Consider the following 16,903-nt stretch of genomic DNA (forward strand, 5'->3'; position numbering starts at 1 on the left):
CACAGTAAGCGCTCAATAAATACGATTGATTGATTGGGTAGGGACTGTCTCTAGATATTGCCAACTTGTACTTCCCAAGCGCTTAGTACAGTGCTCTGCACACAGTAAGTGCTCAATAAATTCGATTGAATGAATATATGTTTGTACGTATTTATTACTCTATTTATTTTACTTTTACATATTTACTATTCTATTTATTTTATTTTGTTAATATGTTTTGTTTTGTTGTCTGTCTCTACTATTCTTTTAATTTTGCTAATGATGTGCATCTAGCTTTAATTCTATTTGTTCTGGCGATTTTGGCACCTGTCTCCATGTTTTGTTTTGTTGTCTGTCTCCCCCTTCTAGACTGTGAGCCCGTTGTTGGGTAGGGACCGTCTCTAGATGTTGCCAACTTGGACTTCCCAAGCGCTTAGTACAGTGCTCCGCCCGCAGTAAGCGCTCAATAAATACAATTGAATGAATGAATGAAAGTATAGACAAGTGGGGGAGCCGGGATTAGAACCCATGACCTCCAACTCCCAAGCCCGGGCTCTTTCCACTGAGCCACGCTGCTTCTAAATACCATAATTAATGAATCAATCAATTAATTAATAATTAATTAATTAATATTGATGATTAATTAATTATAGATTAATTGATAAATTGATTGATTAAGTGGTTTGCGGGAGGGGGATTGTGGTCCTGAGCAGGGGTTAAGGGTGGGGGTGGATTGTGGGAGGGGGGTGAAGGTTCAGGAGAAGGGTCAAATGGGGACTAAGTACAGTGCTCTGCACACAGTAAGCGCTCAATAAATACGATTGATTGATTGATTGACTAAGACTGTGAGTCCCACGTGGGACAACCTTGGATCTCCCCCAGCGCTTAGAACAGTGCTTGGCACATAGTAAGCGCCTAACAAATACCATCATTATTAGTTAGAGAAGCAGCGTGGCTCTTCGGAAAGAGCCCGGGCTTGGGAGTCAGAGGTCATGGGTTCAAATCCCGACTCCGCCACTTGTCAGGTGGGTGACTCTGGGCAAGTCACTTCACTTCTCTGGGCCTCAGTTCCCTCATCTGGAGAATGGGGGTGAAGACTGTGAGCCCCTCGTGGGACAACCTGATCAACTTGTATCCTGAACAGTGCTTTGCACATAGTAAGCGCTTAATAAACGCCATTACTATTATTATTATTATTATTATTATTTTGTCATCTGTCTCCCCCTTCTAGACGGTGAGCCCGTTGTTGCGTAGGGACCGTCTCTCTATGTTGCCGACTTCATTCGTTCCATCCTATTTATTGAGCGCTTACTGTGTGCACAGCACTGTACTAAGCGCTTGGGAAGTCCAAGTTGGAAACACAGAGAGACGGTCCCTACCCAACAGCGGGCTCACAGCCTAGAAGACCTGTACTTCCCAAGCGCTCAGTACAGTGCTCTGCACACAGTAAGCGCTCAATAAATACGACTGAATGAGTGAGGAGCCCCTCGCCCACTCTGCCCTGACTTCTGGCTCCTTTCCAATGTGCAGTGGGGGTCCAGTGGGGTGGGAGGAGCAGTTTGCAGTGGCAGGGAGCAGGTTGCAGTGCTGTGTGCAGTGCAGCCTGAATGCAGAGGTGGGTAGGCTGCAATAGGGGTTGGGCACTGCAGGCCATAGCAGGGAGAGAATAATAAAAATAATAATAATAATAATAATAATGGCATTTATTAAGCACTTACTATGTGCAAAGCACTGTTCTAAGCGCTGGGGCGGTTCCAAGGTGATCAGGTTGTCCCACGGGGGGCTCACAGTCTTCATCCCCAGTTTACAGATGAGGTCACTGAGGCCCAGAGAAGTTAAGCTTGTTAAGTTTGTTCATATTTGTTACCCTATTTATTTATTTATTTTACTTGTGCATATCTATTCTATTTATTTTGTTTTGTTAATATGTTTGGTTTTGTTGTCTGTCTCCCCCTTCTAGACTGTGAGCCCGCTGTTGGGTAGGGACCGTCTCTAGATGTTGCCAATGTGCTCAATAAATACGATTGATTGATTGATTGATTAAGCGTGGCTCAGAGGAAGGAGCCCGGGCTTTGGAGTCAGAGGTCATGGGTTCAAATCCCGGCTCTGCCAACTGTCAGCTGGGTGACTTTGGGTAAGTCCTACTGAGAGCTCACCTCCTCCAGGAGGCCTTCCCAACTGAGGCCCCTCCTTCCTCTCCCCCTCCCCATCCCCCCGGCCTTACCTCCTTTCCCTCCCCACAGCACCTGTACAGATGTATATATGTTTGTACAGATTTATTACTCTATTTATTTTACTTGTACATATTTATTCTATTTATTTTATTTTGTTAATATGTTCTGTTTTGTTCTCTTTCTCCTCCTTCTAGACCGTGAGCCCGCTGTTGGGTAGGGGCCGTCTCTAGATGTTGCCGACTTGTACTTCCCAAGCGCTTAGTCCAGTGCTCTGCACACAGTAAGTGCTCAATAAATACGATTGAATGAATGAATGAATGTCACTTAACTTCTCTGGGCCTCAGTGACCTCATCTGGAAAATGGGGATTGAGACTGTGAGCCCCCCCGTGGGACAACCTGATCACCTTGGAACCTCCCCAGCGCTCAGAACAGTGCTTTGCACGTAGTAAGCGCTTAATAAATGGCATCATTAGTAGTAGTAGTAGTAGTAAGTGACTTGCCCAAAGTCACTCAGCTGACAGTTGGCGGGGTCGGGATTTGAACCCATGACCTCTGGCTCCAAAGCCCGGGCTCTTTCCGCTGAGCCACGCCGCTTTGGGCGCACAGGGCTCGGCCTGAGAAGACGGGGTCATAATAATAATCATCATAATCATCATCATCATAATTGTGGTGTTTATTAAGTGCCTCCTGCGGTGTGGCGGGCACTGCAGTAAGCAGTGGGATGGATCCAAGGCGCTGGGGCTGGGCAGAGTCCCTGCCCGGCCCGGGGCTCCCCGTTTCAATCCCCCTTTTCCCGATGAGAGAGCTGAGGCCCAGAGACGTGAAGTGACTTGCCCAGGGTCGCGCGGCAGACCAGCGGCGGAGTCGGGATTAGAACCCAGGTCCTTGGGGCTCCTGTGTCGGCCGGGCCGCGCTGCTCCTCCGGGGGGGTGGGGTGGGGGACCGGCAGGGTGGTTGGGACCCCCGCCTTCACCTGGGCCAGCCTCCCTCCTTCCCTCCCTTTCCCACTCTGTGTCTCTCCCCCTTTCCCTCTTTGTCTCCGTCCTTGCCTCCCTCCCCCTCCATTCCTTTCCCTCCTTCTCTTTCCCCCTCCCTCTCTCTCCCGTCCTCTTTTTCTTTCCCACTCCGTCTCTCTCGCGTCCTTTTTTCTCTCCCTCCCTCTCTTTCCCTCTCTCTCTCTCTCTCTCTCCCTCCCTCCCTCTCTCTAGGTCCTCTTTTTTCTCTCCTTCCCTCTCTTTCCCCTCTCTTTCTCCCACTCCCTCTCTCTTCCGTCCTTTTTTCTCCCTCCCTCTCTTTCCTTCTCTCTCTCCCTCTCTCTCTCTCTAGCATCCTTTTTCTCTCCCTCCTCTTTCCCAGTAGAGAGTCCTTTTTTTCTCTCCTTCCCTCTCTCTCTCCCTCCCTCCCTCTCTTTAGGTCCTTTTTTCTCTCCCTCCCTCTCTTTCCCTCTCTCCCTCCCTCCCTCTCTCTAGGTCCTTTTTTCTCTCCCTCCCTCTCTTTCCCTCTCTCTCACTCTCCCTCCCTCCCTCTCTATAGGTCCTCTTTTTCCTCTCTCTCTCTCTTTCCCCTCTCTTTCTCCCACTCCCTCTCTCTTCCGTCCTTTTTTCTCCCTCCCTCTCTTTCCTTCTCTTTTTCTTTCCTTCTCTCTCTCCCCCACTCTCTCTCTCTAGCATCCCTTTTCTCTCCCCCCTCTTTCCCAGTATAGCGTCCTTTTTTTCTCTCCCTCCCTCTCTTTCCCTCTCTCTCTCCCTCCCTCTCTTTCCTCTCTCTCTCTCCCTCCTTCCCTCTCTCTAGGCCTTCTTTTTTCTCTCCCTCCCTCTTTCCCCTCTCTTTCTCCCACTTCCTCTCTCTACTGTCCTTTTTTTCTCCCACCTCTTTCCTTCTCTCTCCCCCACTCCCTCTCTCTCCCTCCCTCCCTCTCTTTCCCCTCTCTTTTCCCTCTCTGTCCCACTCCCTCTCTTTTCCGTCCTATTTTCTCCCTCCCTCTCTTTCCTTCTCTCTCTCCCCCACTCCCTCTTTAGCATCCATTTTCTCTCCCCCCTCTTTCCCTGTATAGCGTCCCTTTTTTCTCTCTCTCCCTCTTTCCTTCTCTCTCCCACTCCCTTTCTACCGTCCTTTTTTCTCCCTTCCTCTTTCCTTATCTCTCTCTTTCCTTCTCTCTCTCCCCCCTCTATAGCATCCTTAACTTCTCTTCCCCCCTCTATAGCGTCCTTTTTCCTCTCCCTCCCTCCCTTTCCCTCTCTCCCCCGCTCCTTCTCTCTAGCATCCTTTTGTCTGTCCGTCCCTCTCGTTCCTTCTCCCTCTCCCTCTCTCTAGGTCCTCATTTTTTCTCTCCCTCTCTCCCTGTCTTTCCTTCTCTCTCCCCCTCTCTCTCTCCCACTCCCTGTCCTCTTTCCCCCTCCGGGATCCCTCCCTCCCTTCTTAGCGAGGAGTGGATTCCGGGACCAATGGAGCGGTCAGCCTGTCCAGCAGGGCCTGCGCCCGCAGCTCTCGGGACCGGAGCGGTCCTCCAAAGCATCAGACGGACAGACAGACGGGCAGACGGGCGGACAGATGAGTCCCAGAGAGGGTGGTCTGGTGGTGGTGAGCTGGGGGGTGAGCGTGGGATGGTCAGCCGGGGCCCGACACCCATCCGGGGGGACGGGATGGGACCGCTGAGTCCGGGCTAGACCGTCGAGCCGGAGCCGTCCATCTCCAGGGGCCGGCAGGCGTCGAGGACATCGTCCCCAGCCTGGGGTCCGGGCGTCGAGCCCAGGTAGGCCGCACCACCCAGCAGGCCGCTTCCCAGGAGCAGGGCCGAGCCGGAGAACCAGCCCAGGAAGAGCGCCTCGCCAAACTCCCAGCGGGGCACGATGTCGGGCACCGAGGGGTCCCAGAAGTCGCGGACCATCTGCCGGGCCACCCAGGACACGGGCACCAGGACGGCGAGGCCGGAGCCCCAGAGCAGGGCGGCCCCGAGGGCCAGCAGCCGCGGCTTGCGGCCCCCGGGCCCGACGGCCAACTTGAGGCAGTCGAGGCCGGCCCCGGCGGCCAGCAGGCCCAGCAGGCCCAGCCCGTGGGACAGGACCATGAGGACCCTGGCGGCCCGCAGCTCGGCCGGCAGGGCCAGGAAGGAGTCCAGCTCCTTGCACTGGACGGCGCCGCCCTCGTCCTGGCTGACGCAGGCCTGCCACAGCCCCTCCGTCCAGTGCTCCAGCTCGTTCAGATCCAGGGTCAGGTCCTTCCAGCGGGGCAGGTAGGTGGTCAGGCACGCCAGGACCCAGCCCAGCAAGGAGACCCCCAGGCCGGACCCCTGCATGGCCCGGCCCGGCCCTGAGGTCAGGGGGGAAGCCGGGACCGGCCGAGGGAAGGCCACCTGCCTTGCCATGTGTGCCACCCTCGCCCCGGGCGCCCTCGTCGTATCTGCGGGCGACCAGCTGGGAATGAAGGAGGGAGGGAAGGAGGGAAAGAGGGAGGGAAGGAGGGAAAGAGGGAGGGAGGCCCATCCTCTTGTTGACCCCGTTGCCCTTGTCATGGAAATTACCCACGGTGGCTCTCGGGGACGCACTCGTGGACGACAGAGACTGTGGGCCCGAGCCAGCGCTTTTAAGAATAATAATAACAATAATAATAATAATAGTAATGGCATTTGTTAGGCGGATAGAGCACAGACCCGGGACTCTGAGACTGTGAGCTCCACTTTGGACGGGGACTGTGTCCAACCCAAATGGCTTATTCATTCCTTCGGTCGTATTTATCGAGCGCTTACGATATGCAGAGCACTGTACTACTACTACTAATGATGATGATGGTATTTGTTAAGCGGATAGAGCACAGACCCGGGAGTCTGAGACTGTGAGCTCCACTTTGGATGGGGATGGTGTCCAACCCAAATGGCTTATTCATTCCTTCGGTCGTATTTATCGAGTGCTTACAATATGCGGAGCACTGTACTACTACTAATAATGATGATGATGGTATTTGTTAAGCGGATAGAGCACAGACCCGGGAGTCTGAGACTGTGAGCTCCACTTTGGACGGGGACTGTGTCCAACCCAATTGGCTTATTCATTCTTTCGGTCGTATTTATCGAGCGCTTACTATATGCAGAACACTGTACTAATCATAATAATGATGATGATGATGGTATTTGTTAAGCAGATAGAGTACAGACCTGGGAATCTGAGACTGTGAGCTCCACTTTGGACGGGGACGTGCCCAACCCAATTGGTTTATTCATTCTTTCGGTCATATTTATCGAGCGCTTACTATATGCAGAGCACTGTACTAATAATAATAATGATGATGATGGTATTTGTTAAGTGGATAGAGCACAGACCCGGGAATCTGAGACTGTGAGCTCCACTTTGGACGGGGACTGTGTCCAACCCAATTGGCTTATTCATTCCTTCGGTCGTATTTATCGAGCACTTACTACATGCAGAGCACTGTACTACTACTACTAATAATGATGATGATGGTATTTGTTAAGCGGATAGAGTACAGACCCGGGAATCTGAGACTGTGAGCTCCACTTTGGACGGGGACTGTGTCCAACCCAACTGGCTTATTCATTCATTCAATTCATTCATTCAATTGTATTTATTGAGCGCTTACTGTGTGCAGAGCACTGAACTAAGCGCTTGGGAAGTACTCCTTCAGTCGTATTTATCGAACGCTTACTAAGTGCAGAGCACTGTACTACTACTACTACTACTGATGATGATGATATTTGTTAAGCGCTTATTATGTGCCATGCACGGTTCTAAGCGCTGGGGTGGCTACAAGATATTTAGGTTGTCCCACTTTGGGCTCACAGTCTTCATCTCCGTTTTACAGATGAGGTCACTGAGGCCCAGAGAAGTGAAGTGGCTTGCCCAAAGTCACACAGCTGACAAGTGGCGGAGCCAGGATTAGAACCCGTGACCTCTGACTCCCAAGCCCGGGCTCTTTCCACTAAGCCACGCTGCTTCTCCACTAAGCGCTTGGGAAATACAATTCAGCAATAAAGAGAGGCAATCCCCGCCCACAACGGGCTCACAGTGCTTAGTACAGTGCCTGGCACCTAGTAAGCGCTTAACAAATACCACTATTATGATTTTGTTTCTAATCCCAGCTCCACCACTCGTCTGCTGTGTGACCTTGGGGGAGTCACTTTACTTCTCTGGGCCTCAGTGACCTCCTCTGTCAAATGGGGATTAAGAATATGAGCCCCATGGGGGACAGGGACTGTGTCTAACCCGATTTGCTTGTATCCACCCCAGCGCTTAGTACAGTGCCCGGCATATAGTAAGCACTTAACAAATACCAGAATTATTACTATATGCAATGTGCGCCGGAATTGTCCCTCTCTATTTGCTGTATTGTCCTTTCCAAGCGCTTAGTACAACGAAGCAGCGTGGCTTAGTGGAAAGAGCCCGGGCTCGGGAGTCAGAGGTTGTGGGTTCTAATCCTGCCTCTGCCACTTGTCAGCTGTGTGATCTTGGGAAAGTCACAACTTCCCTGTGCCTCAGTTCGCTCATCTGGAAAATGGGGATTAAATGGGGTGAGCCCCACGTGGGACAACCTGATTACCTTGTATCCGCGCCAGTGCTTAAAACAGTGCTTGTCACATCGTAAGCGCTTAAGAAGTACCATCATCATCATTATTATTATTACAGTGCTCTGCACACATTAAACGCTCAGTAAATACGAATGAATGAATGAATGAATGAATGAATGAATGAGTGAAAGGCACTGTTCTAAGTGCTGGGGTATCGTGGTCATCAGGTTGTCCCAACACTGTATTGACCGCCCCTCCCCAGCTCCCAAACCTTCCGATCCCATCACCTCCCACCCCTCCGACCCCCATTTCCTCTGCCCCTCTGGCTTCCAGCTTCTCTTCATTCAATTCAGTCGTATTTATTGAGCGCTTTCCGTGTGCAAGGCACCGAACTAAGCACTCTACTGACCCCCCTAGCTCCCAAACCCTCTGATCCCCTCATCTCCCCCACCCTCCCAGTCCACCCTGCTTCGTCGTCTCCCCCAAGTCTCAGAGGAAGCACTGCTCTGGAAACAAAGGAGTCTGTGAGATGCAGCCGCTCTAACGTCGTGGTCACGGTTTCTTCCCCCGGACTCTGGCTTCTTTGAGAAAGTTCCCCCGAGCCCAACGGGCAGCGTGGGCTACCGTCCACCCCGGCGTTGCCGCTCACGTTGCCACAGGGTTTCGGCAACGGGCGGTAATTCCTGGCCAGGGAGGACAGTGCCGACGACCCCGGGACGCTCCGACGCTTCCGACGCTCCCAGGTGCCCAGGCCTTTCTACTTCGGTCTTCACCGTCCCGGTCCTCGACGCTCAGTGCCCAAGTCCCAGCCGCCCGGTCCTTGGTGTTCGCTACCCTGTCCCGTTGTTGGGATGGCATCCAGAAGGCTGGGCAGCCGGCGTGGAGGGGGTCTCCCGCTCCCGGGCCAGACCGGTTCGGTAGAAAGGAGGCCGGTTTCTGGCTGCGGGCGGAAAGTCTTGGTGACCGGGGTCGGATCGGAGCGTGGCTCGCATCGTGCCACCCCGTCCGTCGGGTCAGAGGCCGGAGAGAGAGCTGGGGCGGCCCCCAGATCTCCGTCGGGTCCGGGAAGAACCGCGCCCTGATCCCCCAACGGGATACCGTGGGACGCGCGGATTTCGTGACCTAGGATCCGGCTGAGCGGCCGCGAGGCGTTCCCCGCCCCGGCCTGACCCATCCCCGGCCCCCCACGGCCCGGGCGCGTCACAGAGGGGGTCCCACCACCCAGCTGTCCCGGGCTAAAAGCCGAGGCTTCGCGGCCCGCCCTGCCATCTCCAGGGGCCGGCAGGCGTCCCGGCCGTCGTCCCCGGCCGGGGGTCCGGGCGCCGAGCCCAGGTAGGCCGCGCCGCCCAGCAGGCCGCCCCCCAGGAGCAGGGCCGAGCCGGAGAACCAGCCCAGGAAGAGCGCCTCGCCGAACTCCCAGCGGGGCACGATGTCGGGCACCGAGGGGTCCCAGAAGTCGCGGACCGTCTGCCGGGCCACCCAGGACACGGGCACCAGGACGGCGAGGCCGGAGCCCCCGAGCAGGGCGGCCCCGAGGGCCAGCAGCCGCGGCTTGCGGCCCCCGGGCCCGACGGCCAACTTGAGGCAGTCGAGGCCGGCCCCGGCGGCCAGCAGGCCCAGCAGGCCCAGCCCGTGGGACAGGACCATGAGGACCCTGGCGGCCCGCAGCTCGGCCGGCAGGGCCAGGAAGGAGTCCAGCTCCTTGCACTGGACGGCGCCGCCCTCGTCCTGGCTGACGCAGGCCTGCCACAGCCCCTCCGTCCAGTGCTCCAGCTCGTTCAGATCCAGGGTCAGGTCCTTCCAGCGGGGCAGGTAGGTGGTCAGGCACGCCAGGACCCAGCCCAGCACGGAGACCCCCAGGCCGGACGACTGCATGGCCCGGCCGGACCCGGAGGCCATGGGGCCTGCCCTGTGCAGCCCAACGCCGGCCGGGAGACGGATATAAGCTCGGGCCGGGACCCCTCCGGGGCCCCCGGACGGCCCTTTTTTTCTTTTTTTGTTCTCCCCGAATCTAAAGTTTCACGGGGAGGCCGGGGACTCCGGCTAAAGAAGGCCGCCGGTTCGGTTTTCCGATAAGGATTTGATCCCGTTACCTTGCATCCTTCGGGGTAAAATTCTATCTCTCCCCATACTCCTCCTGGGGCTTCCCGCCCCGGGGAACAAAGGGCTCTCTGTGACCCCGTACCCTAAAAGACAACGGAAATCTTTGTGCTTCGATAGGGATTAATTAGATTTTAAGTGGCGATAACGAGCAGGCTCCCTGGGCAACAGGCCTTCATTGTAATCGCCGGGCGAGACAAGGCCTCGCTCCAAGCCGGACCACGTCCCCCGCGTCCCCCTCGCGTCCCCCGGCGCCGGGCCGAGGGGCTTCGGTGAGGGTGGGGGGCTGGGACGGGGGTCTCTGTGTTGGAAAGAAGCAGGGGCTGACGCGGTTCCCTGGCTCAGTGGAAAGAGCCCGGGCTTTGGAGTCAGAGGTCATGGGTTCAAATCCCGGCTCCGTCGCTTGTCAGCTGGGTGACTTTGGACATTCACTTCTCTGGGCCTCAGTGCCCTCATCTGTAAAATGGGGATTAAGACTGTGACCCCCCCGTGGGACAACCTGCGTGGCTCAGTGGAAAGAGCCCGGGCTTTGGAGTCAGAGGTCATGGGTTCAAATCCCGGCTCCGTCGCTTGTCAGCTGGGTGACTTTGGGCATTCACTTCTTTGGGCCTCAGTGCCCTCATCTGTAAAACGGGGATTAAGACTGTGAGCCCCCCCGTGGGACAACCTGCGTGGCTCAGTGGAAAGAGCCCGGGCTTTGGAGTCAGAGGTCGTGGGTTCAAATCCCGGCTCTGCCAGTTGTCAGCTGGGTGACTTTGGGCAAGTCACTTCACTTCTCTGGGCCTCAGTGCCCTCATCTGTAAAACGGGGATTAAGACTGTGAGCCCCCCCGTGGGACAACCTGCGTGGCTCAGTGGAAAGAGCCCGGGCTTTGGAGTCAGAGGTCGTGGGTTCAAATCCCGGCTCCGCCAGTTGTCAGCTGGGTGACTTTGGGCAAGTCACTTCACTTCTCTGGGCCTCAGTGCCCTCATCTGTAAAACGGGGATTAAGACTGTGAGCCCCCCGTGGGACAACCTGCGTGGCTCAGTGGAAAGAGACCGGGCTTTGGAGTCAGAGGTCGTGGGTTCAAATCCCGGCTCCGCCAGTTGTCAGCTGTGTGACTCTGGGCAAGTCACTTCACTTCTCTGGGCCTCAGTTACCTCATCTGTAAAATGGGGATTAAGACTGTGAGCCCCCCGTGGGACAACCTGCGTGGCTCAGTGGAAAGAGCATAGGCTTTGGAGTCAGAGGTCATGGGTTCAAACCCCGGCTCCACCAATTGTCAGCTGCGTGACTCTGGGCAAGTCACTTAACTTCTCTGGGCCTCAGTTACCTCATCTGTAAAATGGGGGTTAAAAACTGTGAGCCCCCCGTGGGACAACCTGATCACCTTGTAACCTCCCCAGCGCTTAGAACAGTGCTTTGCACATAGTAAGCGCTTAATAAATACCATCATTATTATTATTATTATTGAGCGTTTACTGTTTATCAGAGCACCTTGTAACCTCCCCAGCCCTTAGAATAGTCCTTTGCACATAGTAAGCGCTTAACAAATAACAATAACAGCATGGCTCAGTGGAAAGAGCCCGGGCTTTGGAGTCAGGGGTCATGGGCTCAAATCCTGACTCCCCCACTTGTCAGCTGTGTGACTGTGGGCAAGTCACTTCTAGACTGTGAGCCCACTGTTGCGTAGGGACCGTCTCTATATGTTGCCAGCTTGTGCTTCCCAAGCGCTTAGTACAGTGCTTTGCACACTGTAAGCGCTCAATAAATACAATTGAATGAATGAGCTTCTCTGGGCCTCAGCGACCTCATCTGTAAAATGGGGGTGAAGACTGTGAGCCCCCCGTGGAGCAACCTGATCACCTTGTAACCTCCCCAGCGCTTAGAACAGTGCTTTGCACATAGGAAGCGCTTAATAAATGCCATTATTATTATTATTATTATTAACAAATGCCATCATCATTATTATTATTATTATTACTGAGCGCTTGGGAGAGTGCAGTAGAACAATGAACGTGAATGATGGGGGTCGCCATGGTTCCACACCCACGAAGAACTGGGAGGGGGAGCGGTCCTGGCCCATCAGATCAATCAATCAATCAATTGTATTTATTGAGTGCTTACTGTGTGCAGAGCACTGTACTAAGCGCTTGGGAAGTACAAGTTGGCAACATATCGTGGGCACCGCCGTCCCCTCGAGAGGGTGGGCAGAAGTGGGGAGAGCGTTGGGGGGCAGCAGGTGGGTGGGGGCTGCGGAGAGCCATCCTGCCTAGGAATTTCCCAAGCGCTTAGTACAGTGCTCTGCACACAGTAAGCACTCAATAAATACGATTGAATGAATGAATGAATGAATGGGAAGAAATCTAGGCTGGCAGTTGGCCTGGAGGAGCGAGGCTGCGGCCAATCCATCAATCAATCTTTGGTAGCTATTGAGCGCTTACTGCGTGCAGATAATAATAATAATGATGACATTTATTAAGCTCTTACTATGTGCAAAGCACTGTTCTGAGCGCTGGGGCATTTACAAGGCGATCGGTTTGTCCCACGGCGGGCTCGCAGTCTTCATCCCCATTTTCCAGATGAGGTCGCTGAGGCCCAGAGAAGTGAAGTGACTTGCCCAAAGTCACCCAGCTGACAAGCGGCGGAGCCGGGATTTGAACCCATGACCTCTGACTCCGAAGCCCGGGCTCTTTCCACTGAGCCACGCTAACAATAATAATAGAATAATAACCTGGAGACATTAGAATATGTACAGTCAAGCACCAGGTAATTTCTAATCATCTGGAACGCACTCCAGATGTGACACCCACTAGATTGAAAAATCCTCAAGGGAATAATAATAATAATAATAATAATAATAATAACGGCATTTCTTAAGCGCTTACTATGTGCAAAGCACTGTTCTGAGCGCTGGGGCATTTACAAGGCGATCGGGTTGTCCCACGGGGGGCTCACAGTCTTCATCCCCATTTTCCAGATGAGGTCGCTGAGGCCCAGAGAAGTGAAGTGACTTGCCCAAAGTCACACAGCTGACAACTGGCGGAGCCGGGATTTGAACCCATGACCTCTGACTCCGAAGCCCGGGCTCTTTCCACTGAGCCATGCTAACAATAAAAATAGAATAATAACCTGGAGACATTAGAATATGTACAGTCAAGCACCAGGTAATTTCTAATCATCTGGAACGCACTCCAGATGTGACACTCACTAGGTTGAAAAATCCTCAAGGGAATAATAATAATAATAATAATAATAATAATAATAATAATAATAATAATAACGGCATTTCTTAAGCGCTTACTATGTGCAAAGCACTGTTCTAAGCACTGGGGCACTTACAAGGCGATCAGGTTGTCCCACGTGGGGCTCGCAGTCTTCATCCCCATTTTACAGATGAGGAAACTGAGGCCCAGAGAAGTGAAGTAACTTGCCCAAAGTCACACAGCTGACAAGCGGCGGAGCCAGGATTTGAACCCATGACCTCCGACTCCGAAGCCTGGGCTCTTTCCACTGAGCCACGCTAACAATAAAAATAGAATAATAACCTGGAGATATTAGAATATGTACAGTCAAGCACTAGATAATTTCTAATCATCTGGAACGCACTCCAGATGTGACACCCACTAGATTGAAATATCCTCAGGGGAATAATAATAATAATAATAAAAATAATAATAATAATAATAATAATGACAGCATTTATTAAGCACTGTTCTAAGCGCTGGGGCGGATACAAGGTGATCAGGTTGTCCCCCCGGGGGGCTCACGGTCTTAATCCCCATTTTACAGATGAGGGAACTGAGGCCCAGAGAAGTTAAGTGACTTGCCCTAAGTCACACAGCTGACAACTGGCAGAGCCGGGATTTGAATCATGTCTACCAACTCTGTTAAATTTTTCTGCCCTGAGCACTTACTATAGGGCTCTGCCTATAGTGAGCACTCAGTAAATACCACTGAATGATTTATTGACACTCATATGATTTATCACTTATTTTATTATATTTTATTAATTATTTATTAATATGACATTACTCTATTTCATTAATGATGTGTATATAGCTATAATTCTAGTTATCTATTTTGATGGTATTGATGCTCTGCCCACAGTGAGTGCTCAGTAAGTACCACTGAATGATTTGTTGACACTCATATGATTTATCACTTATTTTATTATATTTTATTAATTATTTATTGAAATGACATTACTCTATTTCATTAATGATGTGTATATAGCTATAATTCTAGTTATCTATTTTGATGGTATTGATGCTCTGCCCACAGTGAGTGCTCAGTAAGTACCACTGAATGATTTATTGACACTCATATGATTTATCACTTATTTTATTATATTTTATTAATTATTTATTAAAATGACATTACTCTATTTCATTAATGATGTGTATATAGCTATAATTCTAGTTATCTATTTTGATGGTATTGATGCTCTGCCCATAGTGAGTGCTCAGTAAGTACCACTGAATGATTTATTGACATTCATATGATTCATTACTTATTTTATTATGATTTATTAATTATTAATACGATTTATTACTCTATTTTATTAATGGTGTGTATATAGCTATAATTCTATTTATCTATTTTGATGGTATTGACGCTCTGCTCATAGTAAGCACTCAGTAAATACCACTAAATGATTTATTGACACTCATATGATTTATCACTTATTTTATTATGATTTATTAATTATTTATTAATATGACTTATTACTCTAGTTTATTAATGATGTGTATATAGCTATAATTCTAGTTATCTATTTCGATGGTATTGACAATCTGCCCATAGTGAGCGCTCAGTAAGTACCACTGAATGATTTATTGACATTCATATGATTCATTGCTTATTTTATTATGATTTATCAATTATTAATACGATTTATCACTCTATTTTATTAATGGTGTGTATAGAGCCATAATTCTATTTTGATGGTATTGATGCTCTGCCGGTAGTGAGCGCTCAGTAAATACCACTGAATGATTTATTGATGATATTGATGCTCTGCCCATAGTGAGCGCTCAGTCAGTACCACTGAATGATTTACTGACACATATGATTTATTACTTATTTCATTATGATTTATTAATTTATTCATACGATTCACTACTCTATTTTGTTAATGATGTGTATACATCTATAATTCTAGTTATCTATTTTGATGGTATTGACACTCTGCCCATAGTAAGCACTCAGTAAATACCACTGAGTATATATATAAATATATATATGTGTGTATGTATGTATATGTATATGTTTGTGCATATTTATTACTCTATTCGTTTAATATATGTATATATATATATGTATATATATGTGTGTGTGTGTGTGTGTGTATATATATATATATATATATATATACAGGTGCTGTGGGGAGGGGAAGGAGGTAAGGCCGGGGGGAGTCCCACGGGGGGCTCCCAGTCTTCACCCCCATTTTCCAGATGAGGTGACTGAGGCCCAGAGAAGTGAAGTGACTCGCCCAAAGTCACACAGCTGGCAATCGGCGGGGCCGGAATTCGAACCCATGACCTCTGACTCCAAAGCCCGGGCTCTTTCCACTGAGCCACAGCAGGGCTTTGAAAGGGGGGAAGAGAGCTGTGGGATGTCTGGTCGTGGGGCTCCTTCTAGACTGTGAGCCCACTGTTGGGTAGGGACCGTCTCTAGATGTTGCCAACTTGGACTTCCCGAGCGCTTAGCACAGTGCTCTGCACACAGTAAGCGCTCAATCAATCAATCAATGGTATTTATTGAGCGCTTACTGTGTGCAGAGCACTGGACTAAGCACTTGGGACGTCCAAGTTGGCAACATCTAGAGACGGTCCCTACCCAACAGTGGGCTCCATAAATACGATTGATTGATGATTGACTGTGAGCCCACTGTTGGGTAGGGACCGTCTCTAGATGTTGCCAACTTGGACTTCCTGAGCGCTTAGCACAGTGCTCTGCACACAGTAAGCGCTCAATAAATACGATTGAATGAATGAATCGGCTGGGCCGGGGCCGAACCCAGGCCTTCTCTGGGAAGCTTTGGGGCAGGGCCAGCGCGTGATGGATCCCCCAGCCCCAGAAGGAGGGGATTTTTCCTGCCTCTCGGCGACACCTGGTTGATCAATCAATTAATCAATCGTATTTATTGAGCGCTTACTGTGTGCAGAGCACTGTACTAAGCACTTGGGAAGTACAGGTTGGCAACATAGAGAGACAGTCCCTACCCAACAGTGGGCTCACAGTCTAAAAGGGGGAGACAGAGAACAAAACCAAACATACTAACAAAGTAAAATAAATAGAATAGATATGTACATGTAAAATAAATAAATAAAAAGTACAAACATCTATACATATATATTTATTTTGTTTTGTTAGTATGTTTGGTTTTGTTCTCTGTCTCCCCCTTTTAGACTGTGAGCCCACTGTTGGGTAGGGACTGTATATGTTGCCAATTTGTACTTCCCAAGCGCTTAGTACAATGCTCTGCACATAGTAAGCGCTCAATAAATACGATTGATGGTGATGATGATGATGAAGGGAAGGAGGTCAGATGAGGGGATGGAGACGGGGACGAGGGGGAGAGGAAGGAAGGGGTTCAGTTTGGGAAGGCCTCCTGGAGGAGGTGAGCTCTCAGTAATAATAATAATGATGATGGCATTTGTTAAGCGCTTACTATGTGCAGAGCACTGTTCTAAGCACTGGGGGGGATACAAGGTGATCAAGCTGACCCACGTGGGGCTCACAGTCTTAATCCCCATTTTACAGATGAGGTAACTGAGGCTCAGAGAAGCTAGGCGACTTGCCCAAGGTCACACAGCAGACATGTGGCGGAGGCGGGATTCGAACCCATGACCTCTGACTCCCAAGCCCGGGCTCTTTCCACTGAGCCACGCTGCTTCTCTCGAAGGTCCTCGTTGATGTACCGTGGGGCTGATGTTGGCCCAGGCCGGGGGAACAGGCTGGCTGCCCTTTCCACACTCCCTTTGTGCGGCGGATTAAGATATTGTGGATTAAGATATTGTTTCTCCCGCAGTCAGGTGTGCGCTCCAGGAGGGCTTGGACGGACGTGGGACCCAATAGGCCCAACCGAACCCCCGCCGATGGACCGGGGGCGGGCCGGGGGGGATCCTCGCTGAGGCCTAATCAATC

The 16,903-nt window shown here is 51.1% G+C and overlaps 2 protein-coding genes across 2 annotated transcripts; both read right to left on the bottom strand.

Annotated features, from left to right (window-relative positions):
• Positions 1-4,816: 4,816 nt before the first annotated feature.
• LOC119935642 (putative claudin-24) lies at positions 4,817-8,846 on the bottom strand. The gene is made up of 3 exons (XM_038755063.1): positions 8,583-8,846; positions 8,297-8,429; positions 4,817-5,463 (listed from the first exon to the last, which is right to left on the bottom strand). The coding sequence occupies exons 1-3, from the start codon at positions 8,844-8,846 to the stop codon at positions 4,817-4,819; spliced, it is 1,044 nt and encodes a 347-aa protein (XP_038610991.1).
• A 26-nt stretch (positions 8,847-8,872) lies between these two features.
• Positions 8,873-9,547, bottom strand: LOC119935643 (putative claudin-24). The gene has a single exon (XM_038755064.1). It carries the CDS (start codon positions 9,545-9,547, stop codon positions 8,873-8,875), a length of 675 nt encoding a protein of 224 aa, XP_038610992.1.
• Between the last annotated feature and the right edge of the window lie 7,356 nt (positions 9,548-16,903).

This window comes from Tachyglossus aculeatus, chromosome 12 (assembly GCF_015852505.1).
Source record: "Tachyglossus aculeatus isolate mTacAcu1 chromosome 12, mTacAcu1.pri, whole genome shotgun sequence".
Classification (NCBI taxonomy): Eukaryota; Metazoa; Chordata; class Mammalia; order Monotremata; family Tachyglossidae; genus Tachyglossus; species Tachyglossus aculeatus.